This window comes from Anoplolepis gracilipes, chromosome 1 (assembly GCF_047496725.1).
Source record: "Anoplolepis gracilipes chromosome 1, ASM4749672v1, whole genome shotgun sequence".
NCBI lineage: Eukaryota > Metazoa > Arthropoda > Insecta > Hymenoptera > Formicidae > Anoplolepis > Anoplolepis gracilipes.
This window is the reverse complement of record NC_132970.1, coordinates 16067070-16089064: the sequence shown is the minus strand read 5'-3', so window position 1 is coordinate 16089064 and position 21995 is coordinate 16067070. Positions and strand designations below refer to the sequence as shown.

At 32.5% G+C, this 21995-nt stretch overlaps 6 protein-coding genes across 8 annotated transcripts; 3 read left to right on the top strand and 3 right to left on the bottom strand.

Moving 5' to 3' along the window:
• Positions 1 to 173: 173 nt before the first annotated feature.
• Positions 174 to 3335, top strand: Dok (docking protein homolog). Its single transcript, XM_072905960.1, has 3 exons — positions 174 to 725; positions 1088 to 1261; positions 1369 to 3335. Exons 1-3 carry the CDS (start codon positions 654 to 656, stop codon positions 2779 to 2781), a joined length of 1659 nt encoding a protein of 552 aa, XP_072762061.1. The 5' UTR covers positions 174 to 653; the 3' UTR covers positions 2782 to 3335.
• Positions 3336 to 3428: 93 nt separating this feature from the next.
• Positions 3429 to 5800, bottom strand: LOC140673198 (uncharacterized). The gene is made up of 2 exons (XM_072905939.1): positions 4775 to 5800; positions 3429 to 4363 (listed from the first exon to the last, which is right to left on the bottom strand). The coding sequence occupies exon 1, from the start codon at positions 5352 to 5354 to the stop codon at positions 4815 to 4817; it is 540 nt and encodes a 179-aa protein (XP_072762040.1). The 5' UTR covers positions 5355 to 5800; the 3' UTR covers positions 3429 to 4363; positions 4775 to 4814.
• A 1603-nt stretch (positions 5801 to 7403) lies between these two features.
• Positions 7404 to 15239, bottom strand: LOC140673154 (uncharacterized). The gene is made up of 6 exons (XM_072905860.1): positions 14866 to 15239; positions 13024 to 13178; positions 11468 to 11696; positions 10260 to 11323; positions 9875 to 10176; positions 7404 to 9676 (listed from the first exon to the last, which is right to left on the bottom strand). Exons 1-6 carry the CDS (start codon positions 14933 to 14935, stop codon positions 9604 to 9606), a joined length of 1893 nt encoding a protein of 630 aa, XP_072761961.1. The 5' UTR covers positions 14936 to 15239; the 3' UTR covers positions 7404 to 9603.
• A 481-nt stretch (positions 15240 to 15720) lies between these two features.
• LOC140673163 (uncharacterized) lies at positions 15721 to 17491 on the top strand. Of its 2 annotated transcripts, XM_072905881.1 has the most exons (3): positions 15721 to 15861; positions 16142 to 16314; positions 16414 to 17491. In XM_072905881.1, exons 1-3 carry the CDS (start codon positions 15721 to 15723, stop codon positions 17489 to 17491), a joined length of 1392 nt encoding a protein of 463 aa, XP_072761982.1. The 2 variants fall into 2 exon arrangements, with proteins under 2 accessions (XP_072761982.1, XP_072761973.1); XM_072905872.1 differs by having other exon boundaries at positions 16142 to 17491.
• A 1216-nt stretch (positions 17492 to 18707) lies between these two features.
• On the bottom strand, positions 18708 to 19942 carry LOC140673206 (protein CWC15 homolog). Its single transcript, XM_072905949.1, has 3 exons — positions 19775 to 19942; positions 19169 to 19384; positions 18708 to 18826 (listed from the first exon to the last, which is right to left on the bottom strand). The coding sequence occupies exons 1-2, from the start codon at positions 19940 to 19942 to the stop codon at positions 19211 to 19213; spliced, it is 342 nt and encodes a 113-aa protein (XP_072762050.1). The 3' UTR covers positions 18708 to 18826; positions 19169 to 19210.
• A 388-nt stretch (positions 19943 to 20330) lies between these two features.
• On the top strand, positions 20331 to 21909 carry LOC140673173 (uncharacterized). 2 transcript variants are annotated; one of them, XM_072905893.1, is made up of 2 exons: positions 20331 to 20513; positions 21142 to 21909. In XM_072905893.1, the coding sequence occupies exons 1-2, from the start codon at positions 20331 to 20333 to the stop codon at positions 21649 to 21651; spliced, it is 693 nt and encodes a 230-aa protein (XP_072761994.1). In that variant the 3' UTR covers positions 21652 to 21909. The 2 variants fall into 2 exon arrangements, with proteins under 2 accessions (XP_072761994.1, XP_072762003.1); XM_072905902.1 differs by lacking the exon at positions 20331 to 20513 and adding an exon at positions 20530 to 20923.
• Positions 21910 to 21995: the final 86 nt, after the last annotated feature.

Genomic DNA, 21995 nt, shown 5'->3' with positions numbered 1-21995 from the left:
ATTTCCTATGTTAAATGGATGTTTAAAAATTATTTTATATTTTGCATTTTCTATTTTAAATAAATTTGGATACCCATTTTGTACATCTCTGGTAGGGAGCAGACGCGCGCGGCGATTCGAACGACGTCGTGCGTGCGCGGCGCTATCGCGGTGCGTGTGGCGCGGCGGGGGGCGGGGGGACAGTCGGGGACATCGAGTGTGCGAACGTGTCGGTAGGAACGGAACGAGAGTCGGGAGAGGAACGCGTGTGTGTGTATGTTGTATGTACAAGGAACGTAACATCGCACATCGCGCATCACATACGGCAGCGTACTCAGCTGTGGACGTCGTGGTCGCCTTCGCGTTCCCGATCGAACGGGTTGCGCACCGTTGACGTGCCTCGTGTCTCTCCATCTCGTCAAGTGTCAAGCGTCGAGCCAAGCGTTAACCCATACTGTCACTTGTCGCGCACGCGAGCGAGCGGAATAATCGCGCCGTCGACGACAGCCCGGGGAGGGTAGGCCGACGGAGAAGACGAGATCGAGAGAGTGTCTCGTGGTGAAAGTGGAAAAAGTATTGTCCATTCCTTTTCCTTTACGCGCGAGAACAAAGAATACGCCCGCCAGGTCGACGAGGAACACTCTCCGTGCCGATGAGCCCTACGATCGCCAGCAATGGAGCCCGAGGAGCCTCTGATGCAAGGGATTCTGCTGTTACCGCCGCAGGGAATGTTGGGCCAGCTCAAGGTTGGTCTCCCGCGCGCAAAGATAATTCCGCGCGGACGCGATACGCGCGATAACGCGCGTCATTCGTCAACGGCTGTTTCGTGCTTCTCCATTCTCTCCTACTCCTCCACAATTTCCTTCTTTTTTTTTTTTTTTTTTTATTTCTTTATTATTTTCATTATGTTTTTTCTCCCGTTGAAGTACGCAACAGGTGCACATGCGCGACACGCTCGCAATTTCTCTAGCCTTTGGAACGGTCGTTTCAAGAATGTATATGGAGGAGTAATTTACAAAATGTTTTGACACTCTCTATTATTAATCTCTATTTATAATAGGAAAGTTTCAAACAAACGATGTATACATAGAAATCTATTTGTTTCTAGAAAACATGGCACAAGAGATTTTGCCAGCTGTTCAGAACGAGCAACTATGGAATCAAACGTGTCGAGATCTATGACAATCAAGAGGAAGCGATATTACAGTCCCACTCTCCACGCATCATCACACTAGATGCCTGTATAAAAATTGCACCGAGCAATCAATCGCATGTCTTTATTGTAAGTATCAAGCCTCTTCCCTTTTGTGTTTCTGTACACGTCACTGCTCAAACTTCTTCTGTTAGTTTTCTCTTGAATAAGATCATTTATATATTTGTTTTACACAGGTGGTGACTAAATCAGGAATACATTATTTTGGCTGTTATTCGGAAAATGAGATGACTCATTGGATCACTGCATTCCAGTTGGTCGCTTTCAAAGATAGTGTGTCGAATCAAACTATAGAAGAAAACAATGATCTGTATTGCACTACTGGAGAAGGTGTATTTTCTGTGAAAGTTGTAGAAACAGATGCATCTAAGCGATGTGGACTGGAAGCAAGAAATTATACATTAGTGGTTGCCGTAGTGGATATGAAATTGATGGATGGTGACATTGTGTTATTCACATGGCCATATAAGTATATAAGAAGATACGGATATAGAGATGGAAAATTTATCTTTGAAGCTGGAAGAAAATGTGAATCCGGTGAAGGTTCCTTTCGTTTGGAACATAGCAGCCAACAAGAGATCTTTCGATGCATATATTCAAAAATGAGGTCTATGAAGAAACTGTTAAACGAAGAGAACAATCCAAATATAGAATGCAATGATGCTCAGTATCACGCAGCTTTGTCTATGGAAGCTGGCTCCAGAGCGGCTTTACCTCCTTCTTCGAATAACTCTAGCAATTTAATTGAAATGGATTTTCCTACGCCGCAGAGTTCTCAAAAACCATTGACTTCATTATCAAGTATGGATTCTACCACTTCGTCAAGCAGATCGATAAGTAAGTCTAAACCTGCCAAGCCACCACGAAAATACTTTGGTAATTTACTGGAGAGGAAAAATCTCGAATCGGAATTTTTAGATTTACCCACGTGCGGGGAATACAGAACATTAAGCCAAGCTAATTCGCCGGAATTATCTCACAAGTCTGTCGGCGAGGAAGAGGAGAAACACTCGTACGATCTAGTAGAAATAAGAAACAACGCATGGAAGACGCACGGTATCGATAGCGTGCATCACACCGAAAGGGTAAATTCGATTTTATCCGGAGAACGAGATAAAGAGAATGATAATGATGACTTACAGTATGAGATCATGATGCCGATACGGAATCATGATGCGCCATTCCAAAATTCATGCAAAAGTAAGTGCGGCGATTCCACGCCGTCGGTACAAAATATCACCAAGACAGACGAGTCGGATTACGACAAGTTGGAGCACTTTGGATCCGCAACGAAACTCGCTCCAAAATCTATATACAAGTATACGAATTCCTCGCAAAGCATACATTCCAGCATATCTCACGGGGAAAGTTCTAATCTTATTAATTCAGCGTGGTCCAATTACGATATCGTCGAAGATATGTCTGCCGTTAGATTAGCCGACGACAGTCATCTGGGTTACGGAATTATTCGGAAGAAAACGGATCCTTCCGAGACGACCTCCGCCGGTGGTAGTGTCGCGAGTGGTCCACAACATAAGGTTTTCAACAACAGCGAATACGCAATTGTATCGAAACCAAAAAGGGTATGAGATACACAAAAACGTCCGAATATCCTTTCAAAGTATTACGGTCGTGCGAGAAATTCTCTTTAAACTTACGTTTCCAAAATTCTTGTTCTCTTTTCTAATTAATTGTAAGGATATGCGTGAAGAATATGCTAGTCTGTGTCGCGCGTCTCGCGTGGCTTGAGTAAATTTATTTTTCGCTTTACAAAATTACAGTGTAAAATTATTAACGATGTAAAAATGATGCAATAATACTTTTGCCCAGTATGTTTATTTGCTTTCTACCGTTCATAGGGATAGAGAGAAAAAAACCTAGTCTTTTTATTAAAAATTTAAACATTTAAAAATTTCACAATTGTGCCTTTTTTACTTGTGAGAGATTTTATATTGTTATTATTATAGCACGCAAGGCTCAGTGTGATTAAGATTTTATCTAATTGCATTTGACTGATTTATGAAAATACATGTGTATAGTGCCTTATATATAAAAATATTAATTGATGCCAAATTGATACAACTAAACTATCGTAAACATGTGCATGCACGTATTAAAATCTATCGATATTTAAATATATATATATATATATATATATATATATATATATATATATATATATACACAAATATATATATATATATATATATATATATATATATATATATATATATATATTGGTGTACTTAGAGAAATTTGCTATGATATATATTTTATACTTAAGACTTTAATTACAATTGAAACTCTATTGCTTCTACTCTCTATTATTATACTCTACTGTTATCACGCTTATTATATAATTGCTGCTATAATATGGATAATTCATGATTATATCTTTGTTATTTTTGAACAGACGAATCATTTATTCTACGCAGACATATTATTATATAGACTTAATTTATATTTGAGTAGCGCAAATTTTCTATATATAAATGTAAATGCTCTAAACACAAATGCTTTGTAAACAGATAGATCATCACAATTGGATAAACTCTCGCGTAGATATTTAACATTATGTTGCTGCGATTCTATATTAATATATTAATTTATATGCGATATATTATAAATTAATATATCGCAATGAATATTAGTGTTTTTATTAGCGATAAAGTCAGCTTACTGTTTTAATTTAGATAAAAATAACCCTCTGAAAATCACTCTATCAGATTGGAATAAACTTCAAAATAATATTATCAAGAGTAAACCAAAAATTTCTATCGCGTTTCTATTAATTAGAATATTACACATTTAATATGTACATATAAATACATATATATATATTCACATTAATATAAGGCGATAATTGACAAGCTACAGAAATCACTATTATTCATTTATGTAAATTAATGACTGCAGTCATTTGCAATAATGGCATATATATAGGAATATAAATAACTAATTATCTTTCATATATATTTTTTTATCTGCAGAGACTTTTTTTACAAAATTGTACATAGAGAAAGTATCATAATGATTTCAAAAGGAATTTGTTAAAAGGCTGTTTGTAATATGTCCCTTGTGCCAAACTAATGATCTGCCATTGGTAGGAATATTATTCAAGTAATATATAGGCAATTATTAAGATAAGAGTCGCGTCGAATTCAACGAATTCTAAAAAAAAAACATGCATGATATATTTTTTAAAACATATATTGTTAAACTATATTTTTATCAAATATCTTTAATAGAAGAATGTTTAAAAAAATTTGTGCAAGACATGTACAAGGTGATACTTGGTGCGACCTTGTATTTCACATTTCTTCCATTTGTAAATGTCTATGACAAAATTTGTATCTACAGAGAGATAAATGTCATGACATTTTAAAGTAATATTTTCTTATGCAATATATATTTCGACTTGTACATGTAATGACAATTATCTAATTGTAAGTATATAAATTAATATATTAGATTCTTTTTTAGTCTTTAGAAAAATTTACATACATTTTTAATTACATTTATCAATGTTACATGTACAAATGTTCGGATTACACAAATAAATTTGTAATAAATTTTACATACTTATATTATTGTATTGTTTTAACACTGTTAAAACAAGACGTCAACTTTCTTTCTCCTTTGTTACTTCGATTTTTTTAATTTTATCATCGCACTCATTGTTTGAGTCATTTGTATCGCTAGCGTGTTTCTGATGTAACTTGAACTCTTCGTTCACAACAGCCTCGAAATATCCCTCTTTATCGTCTGCTATCCTTCGTACAGTCTCTCCTTTCAATGCCATTAATTTCTCGATATTTGTTTTAGTACTTATTTCAGAAAACCATCCTAAATTATCAGCAATAAGATGATTGTTCTTACAACCGTTGCATCTCACTATTACTACACCCTTATTATACGCCAACTTGGATATCAGCCTGGTGTTTCTTGTGGAGCATTTTTTACATGTGAACACCAATTTCATTTTTCCTTCCAGCTTACCCAGCTCCTTACGACTGCTGTCGTCTTCGTGAAGAAGACGACTCGGATTCCGGAATGCTCCGACACCATTTTTACATACGATCGGAGTGCGGAGATGACGTACGGAGTGTTGATTACATGCTAAACTTGCAGCGAACTGTAACGCTCGCCGAATAGAAAACATATTAAACTCGCTTTTTTTTTTTAAACACAAGGTACACACATATATAAATGTATATATTATTATATATATTACATATACATGTATATATTATTTACTTGAAAATTATTCTTTTCAGTTTCCAACAGGTTGCGAAATAAATTTTAGGTTATGCTCCTACTTCTCTGTCATTTTTATACCTCAAAACGATGTTGGTGGAATATCGTAGAAGGATGACGAAGGTAAAATCTGACATTTTTTTGATTTCAGAGATTCACGTTTAAAATTGATTGAAATACAACATTGCCGGTTATATGTCAAAATATTGCCGGTATTGTCAAAAGTAACTCTGCCAATTTTTTTCGTGGATCTTGCATCATCTTGAATGCGTTCGAAAATCCTATTCTGAGTGCATTCGAAAATCCTATTCTAGTAAGATGGAGCAGTTTCTAATCGACCAATCAGGGCAAAGAAATCTTTGCTTAAACAATAACGGGTAAAATTTCCGAACGCATTCTTATACATACTTTTTGCGCGTCTCCTCGCACCACTTGTAATGATCTTCGCTAGAAGCAAATTTTTTGACGTGTAGAAAAACACGTGCTTCGTGTAGTCTCATAGACGTAGAAAATATTAAAATATTTCAATATATAAAATAAATAGTTAAAATCTTTGACTGTTATTATTATAACTCATATACAATTATATTTATTAAATAAATGTATAATATACGATATATTAAAATGTTTCATTATAAAATATTTCCTGCGTTTATGGGTAGTTGTAATCGCGTAAACAGTCTTTTAAAGCAAAACCTTGTCATCGCGCGGAGCGCTGAATCTTTAGAATCCATTCATATTTATATTAAAAATGGTTGAAAACAAAGTTATGAAATTTTTGCCAAATTTTCCTGGTTCAAAGGAAGGTCCAGTGATCATCTGGGGTGGCCTTTGAACCGTCGGTAGCATTAATATACGAATGAGCTGATCAAATCGATTATGTTGTTCGGAGCAATCATATACATTCCTTCTTTAAATCTTCAAATTTTCATATCTAATTACTTTCCCTTTTATCATGATTTAAAACTGCTCATATTTTTCCACTTCACATAGAAAGTCATATATATACTTCTTGTCTGGACAGCATTCATTTAATTACTTTTCATGGCCGGCATTTAATCATCCCTTTAAATAGTGAGTCGAGGCTAATAATTTCAAAGAAGAAGAGAAATCGACGCGACTGTGTGTCTACTGTCGTTCTGCAGTTTTGCTTAGTGCTGGCAAACATATGGCACTTAGACAATAAAGAGAATATGATTAACCAGCTTGGAGTAGTTGACCTAATTCAATCCCGATGTCAATTTCAGCACGCCAGAAATACTTAATAAAAAGAGTGGATGATCCCGCATAAATTCATGTTATAACTGAAAGACAAAAGGCTATCTCTTGATATTACATTATATTTCAAATAGCAATAACTCTACCTGTACTGTTGCAGCACGCTTTCTTTTGCGTCGACTGGATTATTCTTGGCAAAGACAATAAAAGACAAAGCACTTTATTGAGTGCTTATAAACGCGATTGCATATTATGCTAATTCACCTTTGTATTAATATATGCAATATAATGTTTCTGTATTATATATGTAATATAACAAATTATATGTATATAATATGAAAACGAAAAAATGATTAAACGTATATGCTTATCAATTCATGTACGTGCGATAGCAGAACGTGACACGAATCATTCGAATTCGCGTGGAAAAAATTGTTCAAATATACTTGTGTATAAATATAAATAATTTTATATAGAAAAAAAAGTTAATAGAAACAATCACAATCTATGCATATTTTCACGTTTCATATTTTTTTCTTTCTCTCAAATATTTAAAATATTTAAATTTATTATATACTCTCAAATATTTTAAATATTTAAGAGTATATAATAAAATAAAAATGGGAAACATAGATTCATTTACAATATATATTGTAATCAATCGGAAATATAGTGCATGATCAATTAAACAACATAGATTCACTCACAATGTATTGTGATCAATCGGAAGAAAAGATTTATTTGCTAATCATTTGTATTTTTATAGTATCATGAGAATAAGAAGTTACAAGAGGTTTCAAGAAACCTAAAGAAGTTTCACGTTACAATTGCAAAGAATTATCGTTCGGATGTTCAATGTTGTGTGAATTATTAGAGAGAATGCATAAATATCGTAATACTGAAATAAAAGCTTCTCGGTGCTGTTCTTATCCAATTTTAAAAATGCCGCAATTAAGTTCAAACTAAAACACAGCTTATGTAATCGTACTTGTATTTATATGTACTTCTTTTGCTCTCTCTTTTTCTTTTTCTTTCTCTTTCTCTCTCTCTCTACTCGAATTATAGATAATTTACAATTAAAATACTTCTTACAAATTTTTTTCATTTTTGTTTACTCGCCTAATGTCAACACTTCGGCACTTTCCAGTCTTTGTTACTTTCCGACTTGAATGTTATAATATGTAGCCGAATTTTCTTTTTTTATACATATATCTACATAGTAGCAAAGCATAAGGAATCACAGATTCTTCGATGAATGTAAAGTCAATTTTGTTTCCTATCAAAAATTTGATAAAAGATCAGTCACTCACGTATAATAATCCTTTCCGAATAAAATATTCTGACAAACTGAGGCTTTGATAAAACTTTGAATAAAATAAAAGAAAAAAAAAAGATTTAAATCTTTGGAACTTATACTTTGCTAGAAAATATTATGTTCAAAATAAGAAATAAAACACATTCAAATAAAAAGATGCGATTTCATAAAAATATGTATACATATACGTTGCTGCGTAAATGCGTCTATCATCAGAGACTCAGATTAAAATGATATTCGATATATTTGGTTATCGTTCAAGAAAACATCTAAGAACTATTTCGAACGATGTTTCGAACTCCGTTTCTTACTCAACGAGGAAAATCATTTTAATCACGAGTTTTATCAGTCCCTGATATACAGATTTATAAAATATCGGCAATTCTAAATTATAAAGTTAACAATCAATTTTTGGATATTTCTATCATCAAGAGCGAGATCTGGAATAATACATTAATACTCTCCAATTATCCCTGGGAGCATGGCGCTTATTCGTGCTCACAAAAATTCATCAAATACTTTAATAATACATTGTTGGTGCCGCGCGCGTAGGCAACTTATATATTTATTATTAACAAATATAATAATTTATATATATATATATATATTAATGGAAATATATGTCGCGCGTTTGTAGACATTCCATGAAGGAATGAATTTCATGACATGACTTGTTACACATTTTTTATGACTCTCTCCTAATATCATATACATATACAGATATGAATTTATTCTACTTTTTACAGTAAAGATCTATTGTTAAAATTTGTATAATTCCTTGAATGTAACGAAATTTTTTTCGTTCGGCGAATAAACTAAATTAACAAAAGAAAAAAAAAATTTAACAAAGAATAGTAAAAAGTGATGACATAAGAGAATGTAACAACGATAATAAAAACAGCGATAGTAGTAATACTGATGCAGTGTGGAAGTTTGCGTAATTTTACTGTAAAGTTTTTCATTGGACTTCTGATCGATTTATTTTGGATTAAGAGGTTTCACTATAAAATTTCACAAACTTCCATTTTTTGATGGTAATGGTTGGTGCATTCGACGAGACGCTATTAGCATGCTCCTCTGTCCTTGTCCAACTTTAGTAAGTAACAAAGCCAGAACGACTTTTAGCGCTAACAGCGTCTGTTCGAACTCAATGACAATAATGATGGCGACAATTATGCTGTATAATTATGGCGATCACACTATAGAGGATGTCCCAAAAACTGGCAGTTTCTCTCAAATGTTACATAGAGAGTATAGAGAAGCTAGGGAATTTTTGGAAGACTTAAACTGCCATTGTATCGAAGAAATGGAAAGATTTGTAAAGCTTTTTAAGAGAGCTCTCTTTATATCGCGATAAACATTATGTAGGAAGTCTGTATATTTTTGTCTTGAATCTTAACACGATGCAAAAATTATTATTGCACTGACATTCAACCAACGATCTTATCCGAGAGCAGAAGCGCAATAATTCTGGGACACTCTGTATAGATAATTTTAATAATTGTGTACACATGCATATACTGTGTTGTGTGTATATGTGTGATGTATGTATACGTCTGTTGTGTGTGTGTATAATAATCTTATTTGCGCATTTAAACATTTTTCTCTATTTTCTTCATACTTAGTTTTCGTCAGAAGACCCACTAGAACTTTCTGGCATAGTGTTAAACCAATTTTCACGAGCTCCGGTAATCCTAAATACAAAGACATTTAAAAATCTATGTAAGAAATTTTCCATAATATGCATAATTCATCTTCTCTTTTAAGTATTGACATAAATATAATTTTTTGTATAAATAATTTCAATAGAGTTTATAAATAATTTAATGTATCAAAATAAAAAAAAAATGCTATGAAATTGTATAACTCTATATTGATCAAATATATATCACCTTGTACGTTGGCGTGTACTCGTCGGCAGTGTAAGAGAAGTTCTATAATACTGTGGTGTGGCACTTGATGTTGCTTCGTCCGGTCTTCTGTGTAACGTCATGGTTTCATGGAGAGAGGTGACTAGCTCGTCTTCATTATCTAAATAATAACGAGAACCTGTTGCACTTTTGCAATTCTCGCACTCGCTTCGGTAGTCGTCTGTGTCATCGTGCAGAGTCGGTAACGCTTGCATGCTGCACGTACAAGTCATTGATTCGAAACTGCCGCTTGCATTCATCTCGTTAGCTGCACTCAACGAAGGCTATAGCAGATGAAATTTCATATTTAATAAATGTTGCGTCTCTCACAATGAGATTGATATTACAATAAATGATTTCTACATACCGTGTAATCGCGAATCTTCTTCTCAGACACGTCTGCAGTGTTTGTTTTATATTGCGCTTCGGATTGCGCTACTAAACTGGACGCTGACGCTACTGGAGTATCATCCGTATAAAACGTGTCCACATCTTTGGTAGCATTTTTGTAGTTGTTCGGGCAAGCTGTGGGCAATTGCACGGAATGCGACAAGCTTTCGTGTGGCGCCGCAATGTTGCTCGGTGATAAGCGGAGATAGTCCTTCGCCGAGCAATCGGTCAAAACGTCCTTCGCTCTGCCAGTGATGCGAGATGTTAACGTTCGAGAGATTGTGCGATGAGAAGACACGTCCGAATTTGACAGAGTCGCCGATATCGTGAATGCCCCAGCACCACTCTGACGAGGAAAGATCGTCGTGTGCTGGCGATAATTCTTGGGTATAGTAGAATGCGATATCGGTAATAGTGGTTGTTGCGTACTAGCGTTATTCATCCCAGATTGTTGACTGTCGTTGAAACTAGTCGTACCGATCGACGAAATGGGTAAATTTTCGTATGTGTTTGTTCCCATTGTGAAATTGGTGGTAGATGTGCTCGTATTCAGACCAACGTTAGTGGATGTTGCATTGATATTTTGGCTAACTGGTCGATAATTGCCAGACGCGTATGCGCTGGGACTAGGAAGCGGTCTGCTCGACGAAGACATCAGGGGTGTGCTTATATGATTATCGTTGGATGAGGCTTGAGTGTTCACAGTTAATTCATTTTGTGCGTCCGCGACGACCGACACGCCCGTGTGATTGTTAATATTCGGCATGTAATTATCGGAAAAGTTCATCGACAATAACGTGTGCGGGTTCATCGATAGCAGTTGTTCCGCCCTCGCAGCAGCGATTGCTTCCTCGTAAGGCGGAGGCGCCTCACCGCGCGGAAAGTAATTGCTACCAGGTGGTTTCCATAGTGAATAACCTGTCCCGCAAGATATGTCATCCATGGGAACCCCATGAGGCAACCCTCTGTCCAGATATCCCATATTGCTTAAGCTTCTCTGATCCTCTCCGAGTTGCCTATTTTCTCGTCCCGCTACACAAACTAGTACATCATATATTACAATTTTTATAATATTTTGTAATAATGTAATTTATTTTTGTTTTGATAGTAATATTATATTGTTATACATCTTAAAAAGAAATTAAAATTTAAAACTTAAAACTACATATAAAGACATTGCGTTACCTTGTATTTTACGTTGACGTAGACGATGTATTAGAAAGAATAACAAACTCAGCGAAAATATTGCTGTCATAAAACTGGCTACTGATCGTAAACCTATATCATAATTCGCATTTCCGTCTATTGCGTTAGTTCCTGTTCCATCGGCTTTGTCGTTAGATATCGACAATGTATCATCCAAGCAAATAAATTCGCAACAGGTATCACCTCGGCGAAAAGACTTGCAATTCTCCTATATTGTGCAGAAAATTAACTTTAATTTAACTCTTTAACTTGTACAAAGGATATAGCCGGATAAGCATACAAAAAGTGCCCCCGACTAGTTTTCGGTCAAATAATACTTGGCCTGTCATTTCCTCACTGTAAAAAAAATTTTCCTCAAAATTTCAGCTCCTTAACTTTATTATTTTCCGAGTTATCGAGAAAAACGTCATTTTCAGTTTTTATTTTTCTTTTCTGTAAATATTTAAGATAATCCCATATCGATTTTTTTCTGAATACTTATCAACAAAAGACAAAAATATTTTCTTGTTAATCTCGAATAAAAACTCGATTTTTTAAAAAACACTAAAATTAAGAAATGGCCTTTTTAACATGATCCTTTCGAGGTTCAATCATCAAACTTTTAGAGAATATTCTTTTTATATGTCTTAATACTTTCACATTTTTTCAAATTTTTTGGTGCAACATAGTAAAAGAAAAATAAAAATCTATTTTTTATTATTTTTTGCTAATAGGACGGAAAATTATTTATTTTTTTGTAATAATTATAATAGTAATTATAATAATTACAATAGTTATAATTATACTGCAGGATAGAAATATTTTTTATGCAAAAACAATTTTTGCAAATACAACTTTTAAATAAACTTTTAAATTGTTTTTGCATAAAAAATATTTCTATCCTGCAGTATAATTATAACTATTGTAATTATTATAATTACTATTATAATTATTACAAAAAAATAAATAATTTTCCGTATTATTATCAAAAAATAATAAAAACAAAGATTTTATTTTTCTTTTACTATGTTGCACCAAAAAATTTGAAAAAATTTAAGAGTATTTAGACATATAAAAAGAATATTCTCTAAAAGTTTAGTGAGTGAACCTCGAAAGGAACATGTTAAAAAAGCCCTTTCTTAATTTCAATCTTTTTTAAAAAATCGAGCTTTTATTCGAGATTAATGAAAAAATATTTTTTTATGTCTTTTGTTGATAAATGTTTAGAAAAAAATTGATATGGGATCATCTCAAATATTTACAGAGAAGAAAAATAAAAACTGAAAATGACGTTTTTCTCGATAACTCAGAAAATAATAGAATTAGGGAGTTGAAATTTTGAGGAAATTTTTTTTTTACAGTGAGGACAAGCTAAATGTTATGTGAAAACTCGTCGGGGGCATTTTTAGTGTGCTTATCCGGCTATAGCCTTTTATTGAAACTTTTAAAATGTAAGGCTAACTGCTTTAATTGCAATATTTAAGATATAACATGATTTAAATGCTTTAATTACAATATTTAAGATATAACTGTTAATAGTACATAATAGTACATACCTCGAGAAATTTGCAAATAAATGCTTTACACCATTTTGGATTGCCATTATCACAAACACAAAAAGTACATGGTTCAGGTCCAGGAGTATAATAGATACCATTTTCATAAATGTGTCCACTTTGATCTTTACAAGCAACTCCACTTTCTGCGTGTACTATAAATATTGAGACATATATACTCGATATTAAGAAAAAAAAAAATAATGAAAAAAACTAATAGGTGCATAAGTAATTATTTATTTCTTCTATCTATGTTATTAAACGTTTATTTTTTTTAATAAAATATTCTATAAATCAGAATGGCTTGAAATGACTAAGTAAGAATAGGATGTCTACTTATATCTTGTAAAAAAAAATTCTCCGAAAATTCTTCCAGTTTTTAAAGAAAAAAAGTCTAGATAAAAAAATATTTTAAAGATTTTTTTGGTGAAAGTTTCTAAAATAAAATTTTTATTGTATTTATTTCCTAATATTTTTTATTTATGACTTATAAAAAAATACAAAGCCTTTTAAGTATCAAGTTAGATTTGCAAATGTATTGAAAACTGAATAGCTTTCATAAGATGAACCTTTTTCATTTTCATAATATTTTTTTTTATTACTAAAAGTTACAATAAAGAATATATATACTGTTTATATTTAATATTTTGTTAAGACATTGAAAATTGATATAAAAATAGAGATAAATATATATTTTAAACACATAATTTATAATGTAGCTCATCGACGTGTACTTACAACATAAGGGCAAAATTATTAAAAAGAGAATTTTTTAAAAAAGTCCGAATTCTAATAGAAATACCCGAGAATTTCAAGTTTTCCAAGAAGTAAACACTCTGTTAAACATGTGAGACTAATTTCTCATAACATAAAATCCTACTTTATTATAACTCTTACTCCATACTGTTGTTTTTGGCACCTTCTAACCACACAGATGGACCAGCGTATTTTCGATAAGTTTATTAATATGTAAAAGTGTTTTAAAAAATCTGAAAAAATTTATATACCTTCTTTGAGCCTTCTAAATAAAGACTAAAATAATAAATTTGAAAAATAATTTACTGGGATATATTATTCGTTTTTGAGAAATTGACAGAAAAATCACGGACAAAAATAATCCACCAGTACAGAGAATAAGTATTAAATATTTCCAACTAATCATTTCTAATTAATAATTTTAAATATAATTTAATTTAAATCTAATTTCTTTTGATCAGAATAGCTAGGTATAATACTTGTTCAGAATAGCTATAATACTTGATCAGAACAGCTATAATTTGATGAGAATAGTTACAATACTTGAAAAGACGAGCATACATACCACATCAGGACACACGCGCGTACACGCATTATAGTTACAATAAGCGGAAAAAGGAATACGAAATTAAACATACACATAATTAAATTCATATTAGGGATTACATTGAAAATTCAGATTTAATAAAGAAATTTAATCTAATTTTAATTTCAGCTCTTTTTGTTTTGATTAATCGAACTGTAATCTTTAATCTTTAATTCGTAGTCTGATACAGGCTTAATTTTTTTACGTTTAATTTTCCGTATTCTTTACTTCGCGCTTTGTGAGCCTTAATGCATAGCATATACAACTTGCCCCATTTTTCTGATAACCCTCGAGAGTGTCCGACTTTAATCGAACACGCGGACACAATACGCGAGCGTTCGCACAAAATCGATGGCATTATAAATAAAAGGTAAAATAGAGCACGCAGAGATGTATGTATGTATATATATATATATATGTGTGTGTATGTGATATATATATAAAATATATATAAGTGCACACATACATACATACATATCGCGATCGTGTAATGAACTCACCCTTGAGGCGAGCGAGGGTGAATGTGAGGACTGCATAACCGAATAGGTTACCGCTGCTGCTGTGCCTCATTCTGCATCTGTTATCTCGTCATAGCTCTGGTGTGTCCCGGTGCGCGGCGATCCTTCCCTCCGGCGATTTTATTAATTCAATCGGCGTCGCGCGAATCGTCGATGTACCAATTTGCGTGTGTCTTATACGAGATCACATCTCGCCTCGCTCCGAGGACACCGTCCCGTCGCGTCCGCCGAGTGGGAACTGGCAACAACGTTCACGCGCTAAACTCACTTGACAGCTACATCTCTCCTGATGATGATGACGTATTTAGGCGCGTCTAATTATCTATCTCGAGGCCGCGGCAAAACTCGAGCGCGATTCACGCACAGCGCGACTCCCGGAATGATCGATTAATAAACGGACGGGCTGTCTGTCTCTGCGAGCGAAATATCACGATCACGCTGGCGCCATCTTCGGGTAAAATTAAGGGAACAACAGTTTTTGTTTTTGGTATGACGAAATTTATTTTATATACCTACAGTTGATAAAACAGATCTTGAAAAATGTCAAGTTTCTCCCCAATGGATTCTCTTTTGTAAATTACCCATATGTTTATGTTGTAAATATATTTCCAAATTATTATGTACTGTTACCAAATATAAGATGGATGTAATAAAAAATATAATCTACCGCTAATTTGAACAGAAGAACAAGAGTATGTACAACGATATTGAGATTGCTTGCGCGCGAAAGACAATTTATATTTTGCTTTCTCGGCGTAAGAATATTTTTTATATTTTCTATATGACACTTTTTGTAGCTCTCTCTCTCTCTCGAAGAAGAAGAAGAAATAAACCACCATGGCTACGAATAACGATGAACTTGTGAATGTTGAGGAAGAGATTGTTAAAGGTGAACAAGATGACGTGTTGGAAAAATATCCACGATCAAAAAAGGAAAGAATACAGAAAAAGCCTCGTTCGAAGGCGTTGAAAATGAAAGTAATCTGATATTTTGAAATTTTTATACGTACGTGCATATAAAAAAAAGTATAGTAAAATTAATAAGGATTTGTCATTAATCTTATTTTATATATGTGCTGCTTTGTATTATCAATTATATTATCAAGTGTCTTATTTTTTTTCTGTTCACTACTGCACTTATTTTTTTTTTTTTTTTTTGCAAATGTACTTCTATATAATAATACATTAATACATTTTTATATAATAATTATTATAACTTCATTATTAATTTATTTTATATATTTATGTAAATATTCAGCATGATGTACCACAAGTCACTGTGATCTCTGGATCTCTTCGCATCGAAGAATTAGCACGACCGACTAAACTACGTGCACTGATGACATTGAAAGAGAAAATATCAATATTGTCGCCAGCATTCGTAAATAATCTTATTAGAATCATTGAGGCTGAATCTTGCTTAACTCCAGAGTACATATCAAATTTAATTTTATATCAGAAAGACTATGCTGAATACTTCTTTAATTCTATATTTCTAAGAATTTCTGACAAACTATCAATTGCTTGTAGAGAAGCGGCGCTAACTCTTCGCCGGAAGAAACGTGAAAGGAAGAAGATAACACCATTTTCACCGCTCATGAAAAAATGGGTGAAAGAGATTACAGAAGATATTGCACATACAACAATGTTAGACAAGGATGCGACAATGTGTCAATATCTAATGGCTGCACATTTTGTCAAGAGCATTCTTAGGCATCAATGTGAGTTGCAGAAGAAGGATATTCACGAAATCGCAGCTGTGATATTCAAACGCTTAACATCTCTCGATGGATACACGACAGATGTTCAAAATGGAGATCGAGCAACGCAGCAAATGCGCTTTTTAGCTAATATAGTAGCTTGCTGGATAGCTGAAATACTTATTGAAGTTGCTGAAATCCATGAAGAAACTCTAGAAGAATATTTGAAAAAAAGACAAATGAAGATGATAGAAGTGAATGATAATAATCTAAATAGTGAAAATGAAGATTGGAAACAGATAGATCAAGAGAAAGATAAAAAAGAAAAAGAACAAATAGAAAACAAATCAAAAGAACAAGAAAAAATAAAGCAGTTGAATGACGAAGTGAAAACTGAGAATGGAGAAAATATAGGTCAAGAAGAAGAAAAAGCAATTGAGCAAGAAGAAGAAAAAGCAATTGAGCAAGAAGAAGAAAAAGCAATTGAGCAAGAAGAAGAAAAAGCAATTGAGCAAGAAAAAGAAACAAATCCTTTGAATAATCCTAGAAATAATCCAAATACTGAAAATGAAGATTTGAAGCAGATAGATCAAGGGAAAGATAAAGAAGAAAAGAAACAAATAGAAGACAAAGAGCAAGAAGAAAAAACAAATCTGTTAAATGAAGAAATGAAAAAGGATGAAGAAAATATTAAGGAAAAACAGAAAAATGGAGAAAATATAGATCAAGAAGAAGAAGAAAAAGCAAAAGAGCAAAAAGAAGAAACAAATCCTTCAAATAATCCTATGAATAATCCAAATAATAAAAATGAAGATGGAAAACAGATAGATAAAGATGAAGAAAAGGAAGAAATAGAAGGCAAAGCAGAAAAGCAAGAAGAAAAAACAGAACAGTTGATGGAGAAGTGAAAAAGGATGAAGAAAATGAAAATATTAAGGACAAACAAAAAAGTGAAGAAAATATAGATGAAGAAAAAGCATAGAATGAAAGAGAGAGAAGAGAGTAAAAAAAGAAAAAAAGAGACAACGGAAGAGTAAAAAGCAATAAAAGATTATTAGCAAACAAAGCTAATGATTTAGAAAATAATTAAAAATGCTTGGTAGAAATGTGAGATGATCAGAAAATACTTTTTTGAAATATAAACAATAGATTGTGGCAAAAAGAAAATGGATTATTCAGACTAAAAAAAATATGCTTGAGAATCATACAACTGTGAACACAGATGCTCAGATGCAAGTGAACATTATTGTTATTATCAATGCAGAAATTGCCAAAATATTCATTTTGATTTATAGCTTTTTATTCTAGTTATGTCATTAAAGTAGAAATTTACTATATTTATATAATTTTTTTTTAAATTCTAAAAATAAGTTCAACAAGATGTACTCTATTTAATGCTATTTTCACCTTGAAACACATTATTCTTCATCTCTGATAGAAAATCAGGTGATCAAAAAATATTTTTTTAAAGTATAAACGATGGATAAGCAAAGAAAGTAAATGACAGAAAATAAGGATGAGAATGGTTTTATCTTAATTCAATATCTGTTTGATCCATTAAAACATTTCAAAGCAAAAATAGCATTTGACAACTGATAAATATAACAATTATTTTGAGACAAAAGCGCCAAGAATAAATAATAAATTTGCTTTAGAATAAATGATATAAGAATATAAAACATAATAACAATATACAACATAACCTAGCGATTTATAATTTCGTTCATCTGATTATGACTTCCAGTGTAGCAAATGTGTAACTAGATTTTCAGAAAATATTTTCCTGGATTTATAGAGCTTTGATATCGTAAGGCCGCTCTGGAACTGGTTATACTTAACCGATTCATTGCGCGCTGTCCAAAGACCGGATCGCTACCAACATACACATGCATATGTCACGCATACTGCTTGAAGGCGTAGATAGGAATCGCAGGAACGAAATGTCAAAGTGACGCGGAGAAAGGAGAGGGCAGAGCAGAGATTGGCAGGAGTCTACAGTCGCGAGAGATACAAAACTTTGCGGAGATCTAGAGGGAGATGGCATTTATGCAGATTAATCGCCAAGGATATAAATACTGTACCATGGTGTAAGAATGTATAATAATAATAATGTAAGAATAATACCATGTACTGTACATTATTTAACCAGGTGTACCATGTGCTCTAGACAGTTACAGAATCAAAGATTTCGGCAACCGAAGACTGCACTCTCCAACTGACTAACTTTTCTTTCAAGCATCTATCTATGGAATGAATAAATCAATGTTTTCTATAAATATTAAGGAATCTGAATAGGACCAAATTATATCAAATACAAGTATATTATTTAAATAATGCATTACATTGTAATCTTTCATCAATAGTTTTGTTAGAATTGTTTTATATTTTTTTCACATAAATGTAAAATGAAATATGAGAAGAGAGAGATTCTACAGTTTGGATCATCTTATATATATATAAATATATATTGCAATTAATTTTTCTGGAAGATACAAAGAGAGAAAAAATATGCTTTTATTCAATATGTGTTAAAAAAATTATTTACAATGTATGTTAATGCTCAATTCATGAATTATTTAACGTACTTCTCCATAAAAGAATCATTGATGAAAACTTCATGTTTCTTTTTAGGTCGGAACTCGTTCGGAACGCGCACAATTTTTGAAAACAACATCGTCGTCCCATCGTCTTCGTACTTTCATATTCACTCTTCCACTTTGCGAGGAATAATTCAACAAAGGATTTCCAGAAAGAATATTTTCCATGCATATCCTTTCTTCTTCCTGCCGTTTCTCCATCTCCTGTAAAATTGAAAACAATACTTTTTTTTATTTTTAGCAAAATATGAATGTAAAATAGAGGGATGAAGCTACTAATTGTAAGTCAAAGTATTTTACATCATGACTCAACAAACGTCTATTTATTACTTTTGACATTCTGTTACTTTTATTTTCTTTTTCTTCTATTTACTTTTTTTATAAATTTTATATATCTCTCACTTCTTACAATAATATAAATAATAATTGTATACATAACAAGATATGAGAAGAAATAGATCTGCTGAACTCTTCCTTACTGTGTTTCAATTATAATGTTTCATCAAATCATACATGTGAATTGATCTATCACGAGATTCTTTTCTGCATGGTCTCAGAAAGCACGAGATATTTACAAAATAAAATTTTCTATACCTTTCTAGCTTCTTCTGCTGCTTGTTCCTTCTTAATCATCTGCAGCTTAGCCAAGAGCACAGCAGTGTCATCCTCTCTGTCAGAATCCGATTTATCATCGAGTGTCTCATCCGCATCTAAGCTGGCTGTAGGAACTTGATCTAGCTTCTGTCTTTTCGCACTGGACATAGTAGATTCTCTGGAAGGTTCAATGGCACGACGACTCGACCCTTTATCCTTTTCTCATTCCCTTTCCTCCAATTCTTTCCTAAAGTCACGATTTCGCAGTTCCTCGACCGTTCCCTGTCCATATTCTCTGCAAAGAACACATTAATTGTAAGTAAAGAAAGAAAAGAAAAAAAATCTCGCAATATAACCTCAAAATAGTCTCCGTTAACACGAGCAACTTTCCACGAGGATTTTACATTTTTGTATACCAAAATTTATGCAACTAGTTTATAAACAGGGCATTAAATAAATTTTTAAAAAATTTATTACGACCCGAACATGTGATTCCCTCCACCCCTCCCGCTCACCTCTACTTGAGCTTCGTGTGCGATGGCAAATCTCTGCTGCTATGTATATTGTTTGGAAATTGCGCTCAGGTCTTTTTCATCTCGACTCTGCCCTCCTCGGGCGGGCTCGAATGTCGGTCTCGCTACAGTGGTCATATTTTTCTTTATCCGCTATATGTATAACGCACGAGCTAAACGTCAACCTGCGAGTATCGCCATCTGGGCTGTGTTCAAAAACATTACTCGTAAGCACACTACCACATATCTGTCCTTGTTTAATTTTCAGTAAGTGACAAAGATAGAATGACACTTTGCGCAACCGTTGATCTTTGATATGAATTGGATATTTTGCATATTAAATTTTTGATCGAAGTTGGATCAGGATCAAGTTGCGATGATTCCGAGTGTCCACGCGGTCCACGCCATGTGTTTTGAAGCATGAGAAATAACGTGTTTGATGGTCACGTCATATATCGATCAAACTAACAATAAGTTCTTTCAAACAAATAGGATGAAAATATTCGCAAACGTGTGTCTAGTGAAAATAACGAGGCAGCTTCGCAGCGACATTAGTAGCACTCTATAAAAATATAAAAAAATAATTATTGTGATTTATACAGTTAGCATATAAGACAAATTACTGATTGCGAATATGGTAATTAATTAATTGATTTAACGAATTTTTACTAATTTAATATATTTATCACTTTTTATTAATCTTATATTATTTTTATTCTAATTTATTAAAATTATTTCTGATTTGTTTGAGAAAAATATCAAAATTATTTCTTTTCTGTATTTTTTTAAGAAACTATTTTATATTTATTTCACTTTTTTCAAGTTAATGTTTCCTTAATTCTATTTTTCTTACAGGCATCCACATCCAAAAAGAATGCTACTGGTGCTGTACGGAAGAAAAATACAATAAAATTTGAACTAACAGAGGAACAAAAAGCTGATGTAAAAGAAGCTTTTGATTTATTTGATCCAGATGGTACTGGAAAAATTGCTACTAAAGAACTTAAAGTTGCTATTAGAGCACTGGGCATTGAACCAACAAAGGAAGAACTAAAAAGGCTTGTAACAGAGGTTGATCCAGATGGTCTTGGCAAATTATCTTATGAAGAATTTTTAAATATAATGACAGTGAAAATGTCAGAAAAAGATTCAAAAGAAGAAGTATTAAGGGCTTTCCGCCTTTTTGATGACGATGATACAGGGAAGATATCTTTCAAAAATCTAAAAAGAGTAGCAAATGAATTAGGGGAAAATCTGACTGATGAAGAAATACAAGAAATGATTGATGAAGCTGACAAAGATGGCGATGGAGAGATATCCCAAGAAGAATTTCTGAAAATTATGAGAAAGGCATGTTTATATTAGATTATTATTGAAGTATATAATGTGCTTTTAAGTTAAATCTATGTTCTATTCATATATCTAAAGGAAAGACTGATACATATATTAGCACAATTATATATTTTTATCAAAAATATTTTTTTATAGTATTTGTGTGAATATATTCAATAACATGCTATGATAAATATATTAAAATAAAAAGTACTATACAATATTTAGTACTATATAACTGTACAATATTTCTTTTAACAAATAATCAACTTTTGCTTTTTATGCTTTTCTAGAATTTTATTCCTTTTATTTTTCTCTTTTTGGACATTATTTGAAGTTTATAATAAAATACAACTAAAAAGAACAGATTTATATAA

Coding starts and splice junctions, on each gene's coding strand:
- Dok (XM_072905960.1), top strand. CDS start 654: ATGGAGCCCGAGGAGCCTCTGATGCAAGGGATTCTGCTGTTACCGCCG. Junction 726..1,087: donor GAATGTTGGGCCAGCTCAAG/GTTGGTCTCCCG, acceptor ATTTGTTTCTAG/AAAACATGGCACAAGAGATT. Junction 1,262..1,368: donor ATCAATCGCATGTCTTTATT/GTAAGTATCAAG, acceptor TGTTTTACACAG/GTGGTGACTAAATCAGGAAT.
- LOC140673198 (XM_072905939.1), bottom strand. CDS start 5,354: ATGTTTTCTATTCGGCGAGCGTTACAGTTCGCTGCAAGTTTAGCATGT.
- LOC140673154 (XM_072905860.1), bottom strand. CDS start 14,935: ATGAGGCACAGCAGCAGCGGTAACCTATTCGGTTATGCAGTCCTCACA. Junction 10,177..10,259: donor AGAAGATTCGCGATTACACG/GTATGTAGAAAT, acceptor CATCTGCTATAG/CCTTCGTTGAGTGCAGCTAA. Junction 9,677..9,874: donor AGTACACGCCAACGTACAAG/GTGATATATATT, acceptor CTTTGTATTTAG/GATTACCGGAGCTCGTGAAA.
- LOC140673163 (XM_072905872.1), top strand. CDS start 15,721: ATGGCTACGAATAACGATGAACTTGTGAATGTTGAGGAAGAGATTGTT. Junction 15,862..16,141: donor CGAAGGCGTTGAAAATGAAA/GTAATCTGATAT, acceptor GTAAATATTCAG/CATGATGTACCACAAGTCAC.
- LOC140673206 (XM_072905949.1), bottom strand. CDS start 19,942: ATGTCCAGTGCGAAAAGACAGAAGCTAGATCAAGTTCCTACAGCCAGC. Junction 19,385..19,774: donor CAGCAGAAGAAGCTAGAAAG/GTATAGAAAATT, acceptor TCAATTTTACAG/GAGATGGAGAAACGGCAGGA.
- LOC140673173 (XM_072905893.1), top strand. CDS start 20,331: ATGTATATTGTTTGGAAATTGCGCTCAGGTCTTTTTCATCTCGACTCT. Junction 20,514..21,141: donor TGTGTTCAAAAACATTACTC/GTAAGCACACTA, acceptor TTTTTCTTACAG/GCATCCACATCCAAAAAGAA.